Source organism: Myxine glutinosa, chromosome 14 (genome assembly GCF_964187855.1).
Source record: "Myxine glutinosa chromosome 14, kmMyxGlut1.1, whole genome shotgun sequence".
Taxonomy (NCBI): domain Eukaryota; kingdom Metazoa; phylum Chordata; class Myxini; order Myxiniformes; family Myxinidae; genus Myxine; species Myxine glutinosa.
In genome coordinates, this window is record NC_136274.1 from 15450967 (window position 1) to 15472892 (window position 21926).

A 21926-nucleotide genomic window follows, 5' to 3' on the forward strand; every position below is an offset into this window, starting at 1 on the left:
TTTCATCAAGATCGAAATTGATGATCTTAATCAAAGCTCGGGTCAATAGGATGAAAAGTGATGATTTTTCGATGAAAATTGATGATTTTGGAAATTTGACCTTGAGTTGACCTTTAACCTTTTGACCTCAAAAATAGGTGGTTTCCCAATTTATTGACTCAATATACAAATGCTATTCAATTTCCAAGCCAATCGGATTTAAAATGGCGATTTTAGAAATTTGACCTCCAGGTGACCTTTGACATCAAAATCAATAGGCTTCGCAGTTGTGATGATCTCTACAACTTGGTGAAGTTTCGTGATGATCAGTTTAAAATTGTGACCTGTAGGCCAGTGACAAACAAACGGACAAACAAACCGACAGACAGACAGACAGACAGAATAACAAATGCAACCGACCAATAAACGTAAAAAAATCGTCAATTTTCCAAGTAATAACATATCCTCCGGTAGCTTCCCGGTGCGCGCGGGTGGCTTCGGTGCCCGGTGTCCATGCAGCGCATGGAGATGGAATTGTGAGGGAGTGGTGTACAATAATCGATTAATTAATTGATTCATAGCAAAATTAAAATAAATAAATAGTAATCGTAAAATAATTAATTTCTTGATCAATTGACTAATAGCATAACCAAACCACAACCACAACTGCTTTCAGAATCATTGGAATCTCCTGCGATGTAGTTAACTCCGAGGGCCTTTCACTCACTCACCGCAGGCAGGTTGGTGGTCTTTCTGTCTTCTACCGACTCCTCTCCGGCCTTGCTCCCCCAGCTCTATTTGTGCTCTGTCCCCAAATATTCCTTCAGGTCGCACAAGATCTGCCAGCAACCCTCTTATGGTTAAACTGCCAAAATCGAGACACTCTGCTCACCTTCACTCCTTCATTCCTCTTTTCTCCCGCCTCTGGAACAAACTCCCTCACTCACTCCAATCACACTCCTCCCTCCAGGTCTTTAAAACAGCTGTTCGCCACCATCTCTTATCTTCCCCCATCCAAAACCTTGATCTTTTCTACCCCCGTTAATTTACCCCAGATCCACTTGTTTGAAATACCAACTTCTTTCCTGGAAGTCGTCGCTGTGTTCATGTGTTTTTTTTATACCTCTCCCACCCCTCCCTTACCCTTCCTCCCCCTCCCACAGATCTCGCGATATCCCTGTTCTCTACGGTTGTGCGTGTGTGCTTCCCTCTCTCTTCCCATCTTGTCTCCCGCTCCCTTCATTATATGGCCGATATATGTTTCATTATATGTTTCTTCAATCCCACTCCCTTCATTATATGTTTTGTGTCTGCTTGTTTTTTTGTGATTAATGTTAGCTCTTACACGAGCCCCGATCTTGTAAAAACAAACAAAAAAAAAAAAACAAGAAGTGAAAACTGAGTACTGCCTTTTTGGCACGCAACATTGCGGAGCCCCCTTCGGTGCCCGGCGATGACATCATGTAATGTCTGGAGAAGGAATAGGAAAAGAGCGGTGTTCAACAAAACGTGTTGAAGATCATTAATATCAAATTTAACAACCCTACGCAGTTTACGAACTGTGCCCCCACACCCTGCTGCTAATTCCAGGCCCCCCCCCCCCCACCCCCCACCAATACGTCCTGTCGCACAATGCATATATATATGCATACACCAGATGATATACACGTTCTACACCCGGGTAAATCTGAGTATGTGGGCTGGGGGGATGGTGTGGGATGGGGGGAAGGGGGGGGAACAAATGTGGAGGGGATTGGTGAGGGAGCCGGTTTGTGAGGGGAGTGGGAGAGGACATGGGGGTAGAAAGTGGAGTGGTGGATACCTAGTCGCCCAGGTGAACCTGGGTTTGGGGTGAAGATGGGAAGGAGTGAGGTTGTGGGTGGCTTGGGGGTGTTGGGGTGGGGGAAGGTCAAAGTGCAAAACCTTCCTGAAGGAATGGCCACACTTGATGCCAATTTAGAGAACTTCCTTCCGGTATCGGCCCTTGCGTGTCGGCAATTGCGCAAACATTGTTCGGTACATCCGATAAATAAATGCAGGGTTATTCAAGACTGAATGAATGAATGAATGAATTATTATTATTATTATTATTCAAGACTGAAAAATTCAATGAATGAAAAATTATTCAAGACTGAATGATGTGAAAATATGAATGATATCATTATAAAGGGCTTTTGCGCTTGTCTATGTTGATTAATGAACGCGTCTGTGAGGCCGGTGTCGATTACACCGTGAGCATCAGCAATTCTGCAAGCATTGCTCGGTACACCGGCGAGATTATTCAAGGATGAATGATGTGAAAATATGGAATTTTTTCTGACAGTCTGAAATGATTTATTTAGTCTATGTATATTGTATATTGCTTTCAGAAAGTATTCACACCCCTTGCCATTTTCACGTGTTGTTGTGATAAGAATTCCCGGAGAGAAAAAAAAGTACAATTACAATGCGATATAATCGAGGATCGTGATTCGTATCCATCCACAAGGTGCTTGAAAGATGTGAGTGACCCTGTTTTCTCGTGTGTTGAGAGTGGTTTCTCACTGTATCGGTACCAAGTAACTATGGGAACGCCCTCAGCCCCTGAGCGGTGCCATCTCTGTCTGTGAAAAGGGACTTTGACCTTTCGTTGTGGCCTATTTTTATTTCTTCCCCACAGGAGCGAGGCTCAAGGGAGAGCAATGTTTAATTGGCAGTGCGGTTGTGGGGCAACAATTCGGCCCAACCAGCAAGGGTATGATGCACAGGAAAGGAGAGAGAGAAAGAGAGAAAGAGAGAAGGAGAGAAGGAGAGAAGGAGAGAAGGAGAGAGAGGGAGAGAGGGGAGAGAGAGAGAGAGAGAGAGAGAGAGAGAGAGAGAGAGAGAGAGAGAGAGAGAGAGAGAGAGAGAGAGAGACTTTGACATCCTTTTTTGAAAGAGAGAAAGAGAGAAAGAGAAAGAGAAAGAGAAAGAGAAAGAGAGAAGGAGAGAAAGAGAGAAAGAGAGAGAGGGGGAAGAACCATGATATCAGCAAGTATGAGGGTTGGGTTTGAAAGAGTTAATGGGAGTAATAGAGATCATGGGTCAGGATTATTTTTATTTTGTGCAGCAATGTAAGTTTCTCTTTGGATGCAGCACATGCCTTGGTGATTCATGCGTGAAGTGTGTCTCGCAGGCAGAACATGATCGGTTATTCAACCCATACCACAAAACGAAGGATGGGGTGTGACACGACCTGGTGATACACCGCATACCTGAAGGCCTGCAGGAATAGTGGCTTTAGAAATGACTTTAAGTGCAGTGGCCCAAAGACACGGAAGAGACCGATCGGTATATCATCCGTTTCCGTGGATGTATTTTATTTACATCAATGGACACCGCCAGAAGTATCCACCGACTCGGCTAAGAAGGCTGTGAAATGGACTCTCCGATCAAGGCGTAATGTTAAATAAATAGTTAAATAATGGGGGACATGGGAGGTCAGCCTTGTGCCGTCCCCAACCTGACCTCGTGTTGGGAGATGCTTAAAACCCAAAATCTTCCATATTGGTACTTTCAGCCGGATTTGAACCCACAACCTCCTGGATAACAAGTTTTCTTACCGCTCGGCTGCTATATCTACCCAAGCTGTTCACCTTCCTTTCCCCCCAGATAATGCTCATCTATCATTTATTTTATGGTCGCCTTCATGATTGCTCGGCTTGCCTCGTTTTCATTCCACCTCATTCTGATGTCCGCACAAACGCAGGAAGCCTCAGGGATTCGGTCGACATCAGCAACGACTTTTGATAAATACACCAAAATTGAATTCTCTTTATTACCAAATTAAATACCTTCTTTTTCAATTTAGCTCTTAAAATGAAGAAAATAATGAATCTGATAACACCACAGGTTAAAAGCAGGTTTCTTATTACATCGTGAGATACTATTTTCCGATTCTGATGTACCCTTCTCTGTTACAGAGCAGCGGAGCTCGAATCAGTTTCTTGGCAAGGAGTATACTGCGCCGTTTGCCGTTGCCTCACCAGCAGTAGTTTCAGCAGGAATTTGGAATTTGCTCAGGGTGCAAGCGATGGCTTTCGTACTCTGTGGCATCTTTAACCTCCCCGTGAAACACCATCATGGCGGTTTATAGCTGGGTCGGGATTCAAATCCAGGTTAGATCGCTTAGAGGCGAGTGTGCGTACCGGTAGGCCATCCTGCTAGCCCAGGAACTATATACATCACCAAAAATGTTAATAGCTAGAATTAAGGTGCACAATTATGAAAGTACGAGCAGAAGTAACCGGTGTTGCCGGGCGGGGAGGGGAGGGGAGGGGAACGGGGGGGAGGTGGGAGAGGGGGAGGGGGGGAGGGAGAGGGGGAGGGGGGAAGGGGAGGGGAGGGGAGGGAAGGGGAGGGGAGGGAAGGGGAGGGGGGAAGGAGGAGGGAAGGAGGGGGGAAGGGTGAGGGGAGGAGGGGTCGGGGGAGAGGGGGGGAGGGGGGGAAGGGGAGGGAGGGGGGAAACAGTAGAGGAGGGGGAGTGGCTCACGTTTCTGAGTGAATGTGGCTCACGTTTTTGAGTTAAGTGTGATACCGATCAGAAAGAAGAAGAAGCTATACTACCAAATTCGTTCACTTCTGGAATTCTTTGATTTATTTGTATTCAAATGTCTGGTAATTGTTTTGCATTTATTTACGCGAATGTGTACTTGTATATAACTGTCATTCATTTAAAAAGGCTTCGGTACTAGAGCGATTTGTTTTTAACTCCAAAAAAAACGTTTTTTTTTTTTGCCTAAAACACTCCCGGGCACTCACTGATGAACCTCTGAAAGTTTGATGAAGATCCGTTCAGCCATCTCTGAATAGAATGCGGACACACAGACAACTCGCGTTTATATATATATATATATATATATATATATATATATATATATATATATATATATATATATATATATATATATATATACAGACTTGGCATTTAATATGGAATTTTTTTTTTTTCTTGACTGGGGTTTACTTTCTGAACTCGGTATATCAATCTGGTGAGTTTCTTTTCCGCTTTGGTGATTTCTTTGTTAAAAGAACCATGTCACTGATTGTCTGTCACAGCAAGAAGTCAATAACAGGATTATATCACAGGTGGCGTGACAAAATGTACGGACAGGTACATTTGACGATTGGCTTCACAATCGGGTATATAAGGGTTGTTGCGTTCTGTAGTAGTGGAAAACAACTGCTGCACGTTTACAAAAGTTATTGCCGCTTCCCCTGGAGATGGTCCGTCAACTCGACAATGCTGTTTGTAATTTAGTGGTGGCTTTACGAAATTCCGGCATGAAACAGCGTGCTATTGCTCAGCAGTATGGCATCACTCAAGGTCAGGTGTCAAAGATCCTGAAACGAAATGCTCAGAGGGGTGTCCCTACTCCAATACCGACGTCAGGGCGTCCCCGCAGAATCACAAGGAGGGATGATCGCCAGCTGCACCGGTTAGTCCGCAATGGCCGTACCAAGTCAGCTAATCGGCTTAGGGTTGAGTGGCAGCAACTGACAAATGTGCCTGTATCCAGAAGGCTAGTCAACCAACGACTGGTTCAAGCAGGCTATCATGTCAGGTGTCCTCTGAGAAAGCCACGTCTGACCAGACAACACCACCAGCGCCGATTGCAGTGGGCCAGAGAGCACCGTCAATGGCAGCCAGGACACTGGAAGCACGTGATCTACAATGACAAGTCTAAATTTATGGTCTATCATCAATATGGCCGCGTCCGAGTGTGCAGACAAGTGCATGAAGCCTACAACGAAGATTGTATAGTGCTAAGAGTCCAAGCTAGAGGTGGTGGGGTGACTGTTTGGGCTGCTTTTCATGCAGGGGGCAAAACTGACCTGGTTGTTCTGAATGGAAACCTGAACCAGTTCAAGCACAGGGCCATTCTGGAAGAAACATTGCTTCCATTTGTTCGTGCAGCCTTTCGAGGAAACGTTGTCTTCCAAGATGACAATGCACGGCCTCATCATGCTCGCATGATCCAACACTTTCTTGCTGACCGTGGTGTAGAGCATATGGAGTGGCCTGCCCTGTCCCCGGATATGAATCCGATAGAGAACTTGTGGGCAGAATTAACGCGTCAAATCGACAACTTGGACCAGCAGCCTGCCTCTGTGCGTGAATTGCAGCAGGCTATTGTAACTGCATGGCAAGCGATTCCTGTCCAAACCTTGGCAAATCTCGTGAACAGAATGCCTCAACATGTACGTGCTCTCCTGAATGCTCGTGGGGGTTACACGAAGTACTGAACTGTAATTTTACTCTCCGTAATCCCAGTCGTAATTTAACTTTTGTTTTTGTTAAAAAAATTTTTTGGCTAATGTGCAAAATAAAGAGATACTTCTGGAAAACGCACAGAAGTTTAACACTGTACTGTCCGTGAATTGAGTTCGATATCAGTTTACATCACTTTCAAGGATCAATTTATTTGCTTCGAAATGTCAAATGTGGTTTTTGTTTCTTTTAAAGGTCACATTAACAAACTCTAGAATAATTTCAACATAATTCCAATGAACTTTTGGTTCTAAGTCATCTTGAAAAGTAAGTTCACCCCCACAAAAAAGATATTCCATATTAAATGCCAAGTCTGTATATATATATATATATATATATATATATATATATATATATATATATATATATATATATATATATATACATATACATATATATACATATATATATATATATATATATATATATATATATATCTATATATATATATATATATATATATATATATATATATATATATATATATATATATATATATATATAAATCAGGTTTTAAATTTAATTCAAAAATTGATCCAGACGTCTATTCTCTTTCAAACATTCAAACCGACAGAGGTAGTTATTTATCACAGCATCTGTAGAATTTTCACCCTTTTACTCAACTCCGTTTCACTGTTATTTGGTGGAGCAAAAAGTCAACTGAGCTTTATAGATATTTAGATGGTAAAGGGAGGGGTTGAGAGTGTGGTTATGGTTGTTCTTATGAAACGTGCAATGAGGGGATGTTGAGTGACAAGATAGATTTATTACCCTGTACTAGAAACACCCGCTCCATTCGGGTGCACCCTCGGGGTGGAGGGGGGGGGGAGGGGAGGGGGGGGGGGGTAGAGGGAGACATTGGGGGAGGTAGGGAAAATATATTTTATGCCGTGTCTAATAATCCCAATGTCTGCAGCAGGGGTCAGGAAACCACTTGCACCGTGGCACGTGTACAGGTGAAAATCGTGTCGCCAAGGAGGTGAGGAGGGATTTTTTTTTTTGCCCACAATCTGGCCTTTGGTACTATACGCACGTAGACAAAATTTTGTGTAGATTGGGCCAGTCCTGTTTTTTTAAAATGATTTTCAGACATGCACACATATACAGAGAATCACCTTCTTTAATAATATAGGACAGGATGTGAAAACCTGAATGTCTCCTAACAGACTACTTTGGGTTAAAGACCCCACGGGATCGTTCTTATGGAATTAGCAATCATGTGCTGGCAATCCCCTCGGAATTCCTTGCTTGGGTTAGCTGGATAATTTGCACTACCTATGCTGGTGTTGCAGAGTGGACAGACATGGTGGCTCAAGTGGCTTCCAACTGTGTGTCAGTTTTTCATGTGGATAGAAAATAATGAAATGAAATCTCTCAGAAGCACGGAAACTGGGACACATCCTACTGTTCTCTTGAATCTGTCTTTTTGTATTTGGCTTTGTCCATCAGTCACCTTTTTCCCCATTTCTCTTGCTGCTGATGTAAATTGAAACCCTTACCTATTTGCACTGTCTTTAAGGGGCCTTCCACATTGGAACGAATTTTGACACCCTCTCCAAACACCCTGAGGGTTAAGGTTCCCCAATCCTGCGCCATATGCCCCATACATTCCTTCATCCCTCTCCTATCTGCTTTGAACAATTTCCTTTCTGCCACAATCCTCTATACCCACCTCCCTTGCATACACAATATGCAGATGTCCCCAAAAGGCACATCATATAGACATGGGCTTGGTGTGTGTATATACATTATGTGAATCTTTTTTATACCTTGTCGTTTTGTGCTCCAGATAAAGCTTTGGAGGTATTGCAAGAGCACCCGTACCATTGCACCTCCTTATCCATTGTAGAGACACCACCACATTACACAGGGGGCAGAAGGGACAGAAGCCATGCAGAATGCTAATGATAATGCAGGAGGATGCTGGACCGGACAAGCGAGCATGCACAGCAAAGGGAGATGTTTTATGGCCTGGAGAAAACGTGCTCCAATATTTAAGGCCGAACGACAGTACTTTATCCCGATTCAGTGGTACTTCTTGTAAAGTTCACATTTTATGAACAAAAACAGCAACAATAAAGCAGTGATGAAGATTCTGTTTCGATGCTTGCTAATGAATCACTGCGCATCGCTGCCAACAAACGGCGGGATTCAAAATGGAAGGTGAAATGGAACAAGAGCTTCCTCACGGATGTGCATCTGCTAACGAATACAAAAAAACAAACAAAGATGTCGATTCCTACCCAAAGGGGAGGGATAAAATTTCATCAAGAATTCACAACCAGTGAAGCAGCGCAAGCAAAGACTGTGGTTGAGAGAACTCATTTTAGGCCTATTCTTGGGAAGGGCACAGACTTCTGAGTTGTGTCAATATTCAGGCAGGTGTAAAAACCCAGTACGCTCACCTCTCGCTGACCTCGCGCTGCATACTGCTCTCAGTGCACCGTGCAGCATTTAGCATCTCCTGCAACACACAAGTACCACGTTGAGCCTCCTGAAGAACAGCACACAAACCTCATCTATCGCTTAAACCTTATCGGCTTCCCACGCCAAATCCCTGTCACATCTCGGAATCTAAACAAAGATGAGCTGGGTTTTTGCTTGGATTGGAGATAGGAACGACAGCTCCAACCGCTTAGAATTGGCAGCGTGCTCGCTTTTGACTTGTCCGGATTGACCTCCCGTGGAAACGGATTTGAGCCGCCGCTGGTTGTCCCATCTGTATTTATGTTGCGGTTGTTATTGAACCAAGAATGCCTTTCAGAAAGAGTTGTCCATTGGTATGCCTTTAGATTATCTTGGAAAAAAATATCTACCTACCTGAGAAAATGAGGGTAAGCTAAAAGAATGGAAGAATGATCATGCCAAATTTGATTGAGGCCGGCCCTCCCGACTTGAGGTCTTCTTGACGTGGTCGAGAGGCTTGCATGCCTTAGGGATCTTGAGAGCTATGCCGGCGGGGGCTTTGCTCCCTGGCAGGTGTAACCAATTGGCACAGGTCTCAGGTGAAGTCCTAGATAAAGGATAGCAACTGGTCCTCTAGGATAGGAGTTGGGCATGGGGCCAACTACCCTGCCCTGTAAATACAAGTTGTTCAGTTACAGAAATTGTAAAGAGTACAACATCAATTCAGATGGGTCCTGCAGGAAGCTCGAGCCAACCATTTGGCAGTATAACCGCTTATGATCGAGGTCCATTCCGAGCCTCAGATCATGTAAAAAAAATAAAAACTCCCAGGAAAGTCAGGTTCTACATTGTTCAAATATATAATTCAAAGAAATAAAATGAAGATTTTCACAGTTTTAGAAAAAATGTTTTGGAAATTTACCGCCGTTGAAGCAGCGTCTTTTACACCACCCTAACAGGTTACATTAGTTATGTGTGCCTGTTGTTGTGTATTTTATGACGTCGCTAAAAGTGAAATTTCCTGTTTGCAACGATTTAAAAAAAAAATTCTGCCAAACCGACAGAAAGAGGAAAAATATTATCTCACTCCTCTCCGCGCATGTGCGGTCAGGGCGCACTCAGAGCCAAAGTTCGACTAAACCGCAGGTGTGTTTTCTGATTCGTGTTGAAAATATAACATTCAATTGAAATCAAGTTGTTCCTCAATCATAAACTGATGCATATAGACAGAGAGACAGACAGACGAAGTGAACCAACCAATGTCTTCACCGCACTTTTCACTCCACGTGCACAGGGTAGTTTCAAGAAAAGAGCAAATACATCGTAAGAAAAGGTGAGGATGAGCAACAAATACAAGAGTTCATAGATAGCCAAACAATATGGATGGGTTCAGGATGAGATGCCAAAACAGCAAATAACGAAACGGGCTCCATGAGAATATTCCTGCGAATGATTAGCATGGACAAGATAAAAAACAGGAAACGGAGAGGTGATTCGAGGCAAAACGAGCAGGACAGGCCGACCACGTATGCTCGGCACGCACTGCGCATTCGAGGAGCCCGGTGTATCCTCATCAAATCACTTGAAATGTGGCACCTGCTGGTTGCAGCAATTCATTAGCATTTCGTTTGCTTCACATTGGCAAAACAGTAACTTCATCGCAGGGAACCGGTGATAACCGGCACGAGCGCAAAGATTCCGGTGAGGGATAACCTTAGGGGGACTTGGGAACAACTTCCAAACGAGAGTAAACACATGATAACAAAAATAGGTTTTGGGATTTGTTTTGTTTCCATGGAATTCCTTTTTGATCTGACCAGCCCATGCAGAACATGACAACTGCTCCACATCATTCTAATGGAATGCAGCATTGTTGCAGATGCAGTGCATCCTCTTTGGTAGGAATTTGGAATTTGTTCGGTGTTCCTGTTCTTTATTGAAAGGAATCATGGGATTTTAAATACCTATCAACTAATGCCAGCAAATGGAACACCCAGCTTAACATCCCATCCGAAGATTGTGCATTTTATGATGTAATGACCTGCCTGTGATATACAAGGGGACACTTTACAGCCTGATGGGGAATACAACTCAGACAAGACAGTACAAAGGTGAGTAAGTTCCCACTGAGAGCAGCAAAGATAGCTTAGAGTTATGCACATTCACCTCTAAGCTTTGTAGCCTCGGTTTCAATCTCGGCCCAGCTATAAACTGTCAAGCTGATGTTGTGCAAGCCAGGAGATGCATCGATGTGTGTGCCGTCCTTCAGTTGGACGTTAAACTGTACGATCCGTCTGCCACCACCGTTTGTTGGTGGATGTGAAGGATCCAACGGTGTCTTTCGCGAAAAACAGCCGAGTTGTCGCCTTGCAGACAGAAGAACTTGCACTACCTAGCGTTCTCTACCTTCTCCAAGAATATCCAGAAAGTTCATGGTAGTCTTGGCTCTGCCTCAGCTCTGGGAGCAGATGGCATCAGTGCTCATGTCCTCAAATCCTGCTCCGCAACTTTCACTTATACTAAGTCTGTTCTTTTCAGCCTGTCCTTCATCTTAGGTCACCTCGCATCTGCTTGAAGGACAACCAACATCACTCCAATAAACAAGAAGGATGCAGAAAAATATTCTCAACTACAGACCAGTGAGCTTACTTCCAATTCGAAGTAAAATCCTGGATTCCATAATCATGGATTAGCATGGAGACATAAAGCTTTCTTTTTTTCAATTGGCTTGTTGTCTGAGAATTAGTTAAGATTCCCTCCTGGCCAGCCACCATTGGATATGCTGCTGCTTCTCAACCGAAAAATGTAAGGAAGTCTGGAATCTCAAACGAAGGTCAGGACTGAGACTGTCGATATAACTTAGGGATTCGACACAGTGCGCTGTCCCCATGATTGGAGGAAATCAACAAGCCAGAAAATAATACAATAATGAGAGTTCCTTACACCTTGGAACCACTACGTTAATCTCCCATTCCCAAGTTTTCTTCCTCAATCCCGGAAAGATGGGTTTTTAAAGGAGGCATTTTAAAGTTCATGATTAAGCTGGTTCATGTTCGTTGACGGGCCAATTAGTCGTACTGTTTGACAAAATAAAATTACCGGTGCTTGCTTTAACCTATATTCACAAAGAGAATGTATGCTCCCCCAACCCCCTACGTGAGGCGTGAGGCCACATAAACTGATGTTATCCCCCGACTATCCCTCCACAAGTGGCTGTGCATGGAACACATACAAACAAAGAGAGACAGAGAGAGAGGGGAGCGAAAGAGAGAGAGAGAGACACAGAGACAGACAGAGAGACAGAGACAGATAGACAGAGAGAGAGAGAGAGATACAGAGAGAGAGACAGAGAGAGACGGAGAGAGGGGAGGGAGACAGAGAGAGGGGAGGGAGACAGAGAGAGGGGAGGGAGACAGAGAGAGGGGAGGGAGACAGAGAGAGGGGAGGGAGACAGAGAGAGGGGAGGGAGACAGAGAGAGGGGAGGGAGACAGAGAGAGGGGAGGGAGACAGAGAGAGGGGAGGGAGACAGAGAGAGGGGAGAGAGAGAGACAGGGAGTTTTCTTTTTTTGCCTTTTATAGGTTTAGATGAATTTGACAATGCGGCATCTCAAAGACCTCTTGGCCTTTCAAGATGTTCTTGCATCATAATAGTGTACCTGCACTGAAGTTGTGCACCTGATATTTGATTAGTGTCCTATTATATACAAGATCTCCAATCTCCAGATGCCCTCTTTTATTCTTCATAGATGACTCCATTTTACAAAGTACAATACCACATCCCACTGACTGATGCAGCAGTTTTGTTTTGCTCTGTGCTGACCCCGTAAGGATCAGATACTGATATAACATTTGGTAGACGTCTTTCAATTCACAGAGTACGGTACTGCTCTCAATGCACTGATTAATTGGATAGCTCAATGGAGAAGTGAACTCCCATAGAAACTGGTGCGCCAGCATCACATTTCATTCTCTTGGAATCTGTGGAATCTAAAGCTCTGAAAATTATTGGCATCTCCAGCAACGAGGCCTAAGTATAAAGCCTTGTGTTCTCACATCACTGAGAGGTCAGTGGCCTCTCTGTTCAACAAATGCGCCTCCTCTGGTCTACCACACCTACAGTCTTGGCCAAAAATATTGGCACCCTTGTATTTTTTTCAAATAATGCACCATTCCTTCCAGAAAATTGTTGAAATTAAAATATATTTTGGTATCCACAAATGTATTTCGTTGGTTTGCAGTGGAACAAAACAAAAAAAAGCTGAAACAATTACTAAATCTTAGCTTATTCCACACAGAAATCCTAAAATGGTCCGGACAATATTATTGGCACCTTTTAGAAGTTGTTAGAAATAATTATATTTCAAGCAGGTGATTCTCCTTTACTTTGGTGATTCAACCAGTTTGAATAGAGAAAAGGAGTCATTCTGCTGCTTTGTGTCACTGTATGTACCGCAGTGAGCATGGAGAGAGAAAAAAAAGAAAAACAGAGAATTGTCTGAGGAGTTTAAGGCCCATGGCACTGTAGCCAACCTCCCTGGACGTGGCCGCAAGAGAGGACTTGATCGAAGATTGCAGCGAAGGATTGTTCGAATGGTGGAAAAAGCACCTTATCAACTGCCAAAGAGATTCAAGCTCATCTTCAGACACTAGGAACGACTCACACAATCCATCACCAACTCAATGAAAGGGGGTTCTGTGGTAGGAGACCCAAAAGGCCCACTGCTGAGAAAGCCTGACTGAAGTTTTCCAAATCACACCTGAACAAGCCAAAATCCTTCTGGGAGAAAGTCCTGTGGACAAATGAGACCAACTTAGAGCTTTTTGGTAAAGCACATAATCTCTATGTTCACAGAAAACAAAATGAAGCCTTAAAAGAAAAGAACACCTTCCCTACAGTCAAACATGGAGGAGGTTCAGTGATGTTTTGGGGTTGCTGTGCTGCCTCTGGCACTGGGTACCTTGAATGTGTGCATGGCATCATGAAATCAGATTACCAAGACATTTAGGAGCACAATGTTCAACCCAATGTCAGAGAGCTGGGTCTCTGTTGAAGGTCATGAGTCTTGCGGCAGAACAATGACCCCAAACACACTTCAAAAATCACCCAGGAATGATTCAAGACAAAACGCTGGTCTGTTCTGAAGTGGCCAGCAATGAGTCCAGATATAAATCCCATTGAACATCTGTGGGAAGATCTAAAAATAGCAGTTGGGAGAAGGCACCCCTCAAATCTGGGAGAATTGGAACAGCTTGCACAAGAAGCATGGGCCAAACTGCCAGTAGAGAGGTGTAGGAAGCTCATTCATGGCTATAGGAAGCGCTTGACTGCAGTTATTTTGTCCAAACTCTGTGCTACCAAATATTAAGTCTAGGGTGCCAATAATTTTGTCAATATCATTTCGTTTTATTTTCTGATTTAAAAGGATATATTAAGTTCTGAATCAAAAACAAAGCTTCTGTAATATTAACAGTGAAATAAAGAATTGTGGAGACCAAACACTTGACTGGCTTTTGATTATTTGATTTTGATTTGATTGAAACAATTGACTTTTGTCAATTTGAACTTATTTTCAGAGAAAATTGTGAGTTATTTGAAAAAAGTGAAAGGGTGCCAGTATTTTTGGCTACGACTGTATGCTCTCTCAGCCCTATGACCTTCCCCAGCTTCTCCAGATCACATGCTTCCAGTAACCCCCTTCTGTTTAAACTCCACATATAAGAGGTTCACTGTACACCTCAATTGTTGTGCTCTTTTCTCCAATCTATGATGCTGTTCAATTGCACCCTTTCCTCCAGGGCTTCAAGTTAGCAATGCGGCTTCAATCTCATGTCACCACTTCCATTCCATCCGAACCCACAATCGTTTATATCGAGGTTAACCATCTTCTACCTCTCCCCATGTAGTTACAAATTATAATGTTTACTTCCCTACTCTTCTTTGTTTAATTCCTTATTGCATTCATTTATTGTTCCACTGCCAGTGCTTTACCTTTTCCCCTCTGTCACCTCACTCTTCCATGAGCACAATTTTTTGTGAACAACCTCCCCCACCCCTGATTTTTACATGGATGATTAACACTATAGCTATATGTACCTGGATGCGAGAAGCCGCTTGCTCAACAGCAGCAGTTGTTGCAGACATTTCTTGCTCCACTAAGTCCCCCAATTCATCCTGTTTGACATCTCTTCCTTGAGGAGAGTATTCCTGCAAGAACCAGCATCCTTTATTATTCCCAATCTTCAATCAAAAAGCTCAAAACTCTCTTTAACGAACACGAATAATGACAGACATCCAGGAGAAACAAACAACCCTAATACCACCCACATTCAAAATTAATTCAAGGCAAAGACAAAAGGGCATTTGGCCATAAATAAAAGGCATAAAAGGGTGTATGTATATATATATATATATATATATATATATATATATATATTGTTACAGATCGCGGTTTAGATGTTATGATGGGCCGAGCGGATGGTCCACCGCGACCTAACAGTTCCCCCGATTCTTCCCCAACTCACCCGATTCCACTCGAACGTTGGCCAAATCGCGCTACGCTAAATCGATGATGGAAAGGACACAACGACTGGGATAGATGAAACGACGCAAGGGGTACAGTTCTCAAGACCTCCGGAGGAGGATATAATTAGTGGTGGAGAAAAGGGGGTAGATTACAAGGTAGAGTGAGGTAAAAGACACAGAAGAGATAGGCACTTAGATACAATCTTATCTATCCCAGACAGACCACAGACAAACGGAACAAGGCTGACTTACACAGGGATTGATGGCAGGGAAGGACAGGTAGGTTGATAGCACAAGGTGCACCTTGGCTCGGGGACAGGATCAAGCACGGTCCAAAAGATGCAGGGAGGCCTCACAGCGCTCGGATGTGGCGTCTTTCTTTCTCCAAGCTCAGCGCGCATCTGACGTCACCTCCCTCTTCCTGCGCATGCTCAGCGGGGAGTCACACGCCCTCGGCTGGTTGGCTCCGCCCCAGATGGGACCGGTCCGCCGCTTCTATTGGGTGCGGGGGTTACCGGGCTCCGCCCTTGATGAGGAGCTGACAGCGAGCCCCTACTTGGTAACCCCGTCGAGCACATGTTCGATGGCGGCTCGTTGGAAAGGCCTGGTGCCCTCCCAACACCCCCTACCAACCAAGCCGGAGTGAGGACGCGCACTCCCCGCGCCCGCCGCTGCTGTTGTTGTTGTTGTTGTTGTTGTTGAACCGTGAGGAAGAGCTGCGGGGAGGTATTGGGAGGTCCTAAACTTCCTAACGGTGCCATACAATCACATTCTGGTGCAACGAAGAGTCAGAATTAATGGAAACGAGTCCTTAACTGACATAGACTAAGAATAACTAGCAAGATGTCCTATAGTTGTCTTACATGAGATGCGGTGAACCTGGGTGCGACATTTAATGGGGGAAATAGGGGGAGGTCGGGTCTACAGAGTGTTGTTTACAGAAAATGGGACTAGGGAATGGGGGATTGGGGATAGTTGGGAAGTATTGAGGAAATAGGGGAATATTTACAAGCGGATATGGATGGATGCAAATCCCATATCCGCAACATTGCACCCTTCTCTACCTCGGGGCGACCCGACCCGATAAATTTTTACCTACTTTAGTGTGGCACGCAGATGTAGTTCCCTCTACTATTAACTCAACCCTGAGTGCGACAGTTTTACAGATGTTCACAAATGAGTAAATATGTCCCCCTGCGACGTTGCACCCTTCTCCTAACAGAACCACACCCACAGGATAACCGAATCGTGGAAAGCATCCTTAAACTAAACATACAGCCGGTAGGGAGCATCATTTACACAAGACTACACTGATATTTACACTACGATCCATGACCTGTTCTTTGAGGAACACATGCAGATGTTATGCATAGAGAGAGCACGCATGCCAGCATCGATACACCAACCCACGAGTGCCCTGTGGCCCTATGGCCTTTAATAATGTGCAGAGCACCCCGTCCAAGCACCAAAAGCACCACCCCATTATGTACAGTCAGCACCATCCGGTGCACCAATAAAGTGTTCAATAATCACCGGTGGTGTCGCAGCCGGCCGATGTTCTGCAGCTGGTCTTGCCTTCTTGGAGTGCACTTGGCCTTCTGGCTTCTTTAGAAATTAAGAAAGGCGCCGACCGCGTCCATTTCTAAATTGTGGCCGTCAGGGGGGCCAACTAAAAGTGGTTCACCTGTATGGCATAGGTGCCACGTTGACCCAGAGGTCCATCAATGGGTGGTGCTTGCTCGCAAAAGAACTGCGGTCCATGGTGGGCGGCCACAAAAATTGCGGTCCATATGGTGTATCGATCCAGGCAGCAAGCAGCGGAAGTACAGGCCCACAACTGCGGAGCCAGCACCTCTCTCTCCTCTCTCTCTGCCCCAAAGCCAGATCCTCGGAGGTGGGAGACAAAAGAAGACAAGTGAGTAAGGTGGTAAGGGCGCAAAAGTGCACGCAATACTAGGTAATGCACACTGGGGGCACATGGGAACCAGGTGAGACATGTACGTTCCTACCGTATGCCCCCCCCCCCCCCACCAGGTAACCTACATTGCCCCTCCCTTACCCCTTACTGTATCCACAAAACACAACACTACCCATAAACATCTACTTTACACATCAACAAACGTCCCTACTGTCTTCCCCGTTCCTCCCATAAACCAAATTCGTCTTCTCTCCCTCCTAACCAATCAAATTTGCCATTTCCAACTCTCATCAAAATTTGCCATCTCCAACTCAACATCAAAATTTGCCATCACCAATTCATCATCAGTCCCTCCTAAGGAGGGAGAGATGGAATCACCCCAATGTCTCATCCACGTCGTGATGCGTCTCACAAATCCACACAGCAATTCTCATTTCCTGCAACACAAAACAAAGAAAACACAGGTGTGGAGTCATCATCACCACCTCAGGTAAGTGGCTGCGTATGGTGCGACAGGTTCATCAATCCTAACTATTTCCTAAATGACTTTAACAACTTTACATTACCCGGGGTCTTTCCCTGCCAATCCATTGGCCAACTTACACTATGGGTTCTAAAAACCAATTCCCATTGACCAAACTGTGGTGCTTCTCAAGTTGGGGTCTCACTCCCCCGATTCATCACTCGGTGCCCCCGCACAATTTCGGTGGCTGGGTCGTGTGACGCTCCCAGCTGGTCCGCCCACCTGCACACCTCCACCACTGTTGTTGCCTACCGAGCTCACCTGCTCCTCACCCTAACCTAACTAACTGGGGAAGGCCCTCTCGCACTCTCACCCCCTCAGTGCCCTCTCTGGCACGGCCTGCCCGATCCACACCCAGGATCCTCAGGCACCCACTGACACTAACGGCTCCCAGAGCCCACCTGCGGCCTCACCTGGCCGACATCTAACAGTGGCGGAGTGCCCAACCATTCACACTCATACTAACAGGCCACAGGACCAGCCAATTTCACCACACCAATGCACCCATCCACAATACCATTCTGCAACCGCACCACAAATGCCAATATCCAACCACAATTTACCTATACCTTCTAACTATTCTTTAAACTACCCTCCCCGGGTACTCGTGAAAAGGGGTCCACTCTTCCCCCATCCACACCTTCGCACCATGCAGACCACTCCGTACCACTTACTCCAACTCTCTCCACACCACTCATTCTCTGCTCCATATATTCCACACACCTGTACTTGCACACCTGTGCTCTCATACTTGGTGCCGCCTGCACCCTTCTCTCCCCCAAGCGCATTCGCGCTGATCCACAACACTCACTACTCATACACTGCTCCACACACCTGTGCAGTTCTCACACAGCATCATCTCATCTAACTACTCCCCTCTGAAACTTGCGCTTCCCAGTCGTCCCTTTAAAGTTTAAACTATTGCGCTCCCTCGTCATTATCATCCACTCTAATCTACCTGCGTCCCCACTACTGTTATCCTTGTCACTAACTAACCTTAACGTTACCTAATGTCATCTTCGCTAGATCCCTACACACAATATCCTAACCCACCCGGGCTAGTTTTCACTGCCATACACCCCATAAACTAGTGCGCATTTGCCCCAATCATCATGGGAAGGGTGGCAGGGATGCCACCCTTACCCACCGTCATACGGCGCGAGTGGGACCTTGTGGGACCACCTCGTATGTGAGTCGTTGCCCGCCTGCCGGACCCCGTGCGTCGCCCCTTGCGGGGTCAGGGCGGGGCCGAACCGGCCGGGCCCCCACAGTACATTACCCCCAAGGGGCTCTCGTGCCTCCCCTGTCCCTCTAAAAACTACCCCTGTTGGTGTCGATGCATGGGTCACACTTCCGCAACCCGCTACCCATTCCATCCCACCACAACCTTGCTCACTCACACCTCGCACCTCTCCCATCACCGGACCCTCTCGCTCGCACCCTCGTTCCATACCCTCCGGACCAGCCATACACCTCACTCTTGGCCTCTCACGAACATCCGGGTCCATCTCGACCCCCAAGCTTATTAAATCACCTGGCGCATCATACGCACGACCATATTGGTCACCACTTACACCGGGTCCTCTTTCTCTTCGCTTCTCCTCCATCACCTGCGAATCCCTCATCCGGTTAATGAGCACATCATCACGATCCGAACACAGACTTTGGACCAATTCTTTTACTTCCTCCTTTATCTCTTTCTTATCCTCTCTCCGTCGCTTCTTAATTTCGCTCACCCCTTCTTCCACTTCTTCTAATTTCTGCTTCACCTCCTTCATCTCCTCGTGCGCCCCCTTAAGTTCTTCCTCTAACTCCACCTTATTTTTTTCTATGTGCTCCCGCACCTCCCGCTCTTTAACCTCCATCACCTCTACCACCTTGTTCATTTTCCTCGTCAGGTCCTCATGTACCGTCTGACACTCTTTTTTAATTACCCCTACGTCCTTTTTCATCTCCTTCTGTGTCGATTTTAAACCCTCTATTACCGCTGTGTTCTTCTTTACCTGATCCCCCAACTCCTTTTGTCCCACTGTCAGTTGTTCTACTCCCAGCGTCAACTCCTCTTTACCACCTTGCAATTTTACAGTCCCCTTTCTCACCTCCTTCTCCATGCGCTCCTTACAGTGCCTCACCTCCTCGCGCACTCATCCGACCTCCTCACTCACACCGCTTCTGATCTCCTCTCCCATCACTTGCATCTCCTGCCCAGATGCCACCCTCATCTGCTCCATTTCCTCCCTGTGAGCATCCAATTTAGTTTCTACCCCCATTCTGACCCCCTCTATCTGCTGCCCCATTTTTTAAACTTCCCTTTCCGCTTGGTCCCTCATGTCCCTCAATTTGCCTTCCATACTGTTTTCTAACCCCTCTAACCCCTTTTTCATCCCTTCCATTTGATTCTCTTGAGCGGCCATTCTGTTTTCTACCCCCGTTAACCCCTCCTGTATTTCCCCTAATCTATTGTCTAATCCCTCTATTCTACTCCCTAACCCTCCGATCTGGGCCCCCATGTCCTCCCTCAATTTCTCGCTATTGGACCCCATCCTTTGTTCTAACCGTTGGCTATTGGCCCCCATGTCCTCCCTCAATTTCTCGCTATTGGACCCCATCCTTTGTTCTAACCGTTCGCTATTCTGGGCCATAAGGGCCTTCATTTGTATTAAAAAAAGGTTCAAATCTACCAGCGGCGCTGCTACGGTCGCGGGCGCGGTCGCCGTAGCCATCTGCGAGGCGCCATTTTGCGCGCCCGTAACCTCGTGCGCGAGGACGCCAGTTTGCGAACCTGCCGCCCTCACTGCTTCGCTCTCCTCATGTCCCTCAATTTGGTCCTGGATCGACCCTGCCTCACTCTCCTCTACCGGAACCCAGCCGTCTTGATCTGCCATAGCGCGACTTTCAAAATTCGGGTTTTTTGTAAAACAAAACAATTTCCAACTGCTTGTAATTTTGAGCGTGTTAAGCGCGCTTCGGGCCTCGTATCTCACTCCTCGACACCAATTGTTACAGATCGCGGTTTAGATGTTATGATGGGCCGAGCGGATGGTCCACCGCGACCTAACAGTTCCCCCGATTCTTCCCCAACTCACCCGATTCCACTCGAACGTTGGCCAAATCGCGCTACGCTAAATCAATGATGGAAAGGACACAACGACTGGGATAGATGAAACGACGCAAGGGGTACAGTTCTCAAGACCTCCGGAGGAGGATATAATTAGTGGTGGAGAAAAGGGGGTAGATTACAAGGTAGAGTGAGGTAAAAGACACAGAAGAGATAGGCACTTAGATACAATCTTATCTATCCCAGACAGACCACAGACAAACGGAACAAGGCTGACTTACACAGGGATTGATGGCAGGGAAGGACAGGTAGGTTGATAGCACAAGGTGCACCTTGGCTCGGGGACAGGATCAAGCACGGTCCAAAAGATGCAGGGAGGCCTCACAGCGCTCGGAGGTGGCGTCTTTCTTTCTCCAAGCTCAGCGCGCATCTGACGACACCTCCCTCTTCCTGCGCATGCTCAGCGGGGAGTCACACGCCCTCGGCTGGTTGGCTCCGCCCCAGATGGGACCGGTCCGCCGCTTCTATTGGGTGCGGGGGTTACCGGGCTCCGCCCTTGACGAGGAGCTGACAGCGAGCCCCTACTTGGTAACCCCGTCGAGCACATGTTCGATGGCGGCTCGTTGGAAAGGCCTGGTGCCCTCCCAACACCCCCTACCAACCAAGCCGGAGTGAGGACGCGCACTCCCCGCGCCCGCCGCTGCTGTTGTTGTTGTTGTTGTTGTTGTTGAACCGTGAGGGAGAGCTGCGGGGAGGTATTGGGAGGTCCTAAACTTCCTAACGGTGCCATACAATCACATTCTGGTGCAACGAAGAGTCAGAATTAATGGAAACGAGTCCTTAACTGACATAGACTAAGAATAACTAGCAAGATGTCCTATAGTTGTCTTACATGAGATGCGGTGAACCTGGGTGCGACATTTAATGGGGGAAATAGGGGGAGGTCGGGTCTACAGAGTGTTGTTTACAGAAAATGGGACTAGGGAATGGGGGATTGGGGATAGTTGGGAAGTATTGAGGAAATAGGGGAATATTTACAAGCGGATATGGATGGATGCAAATCCCATATCCGCAACAATATATATATATATAGTCATGTGAAAAAGTAAGTACACCCCATGTAAAGTTTTGACTTTTTCAACATATTTCAACATACAGCTATTTGATCTTCATTTCAACAATATTGATAGATAAAGGTGATATAACATAACAAATATCCTGAAACATTT

General features: G+C 45.9%; 1 protein-coding gene across 4 annotated transcripts in view; it reads right to left on the bottom strand.

Moving 5' to 3' along the window:
- The window catches only part of LOC137439215 (huntingtin-interacting protein 1), a 425088-nt gene that overhangs the window by 85454 nt on the left and 317708 nt on the right, over positions 1-21926 (bottom strand). For all 4 annotated transcript variants that reach the window (XM_078768130.1, XM_078768129.1, XM_078768132.1 and 1 more), the window contains exons 23-24: positions 14770-14880; positions 8674-8732 (exon numbers count right to left, since the gene is read on the bottom strand). In XM_078768130.1, the coding sequence (XP_078624256.1) occupies positions 8674-8732; positions 14770-14880 (170 nt within the window). The remainder of the gene's footprint in view (positions 1-8673; positions 8733-14769; positions 14881-21926) is intronic.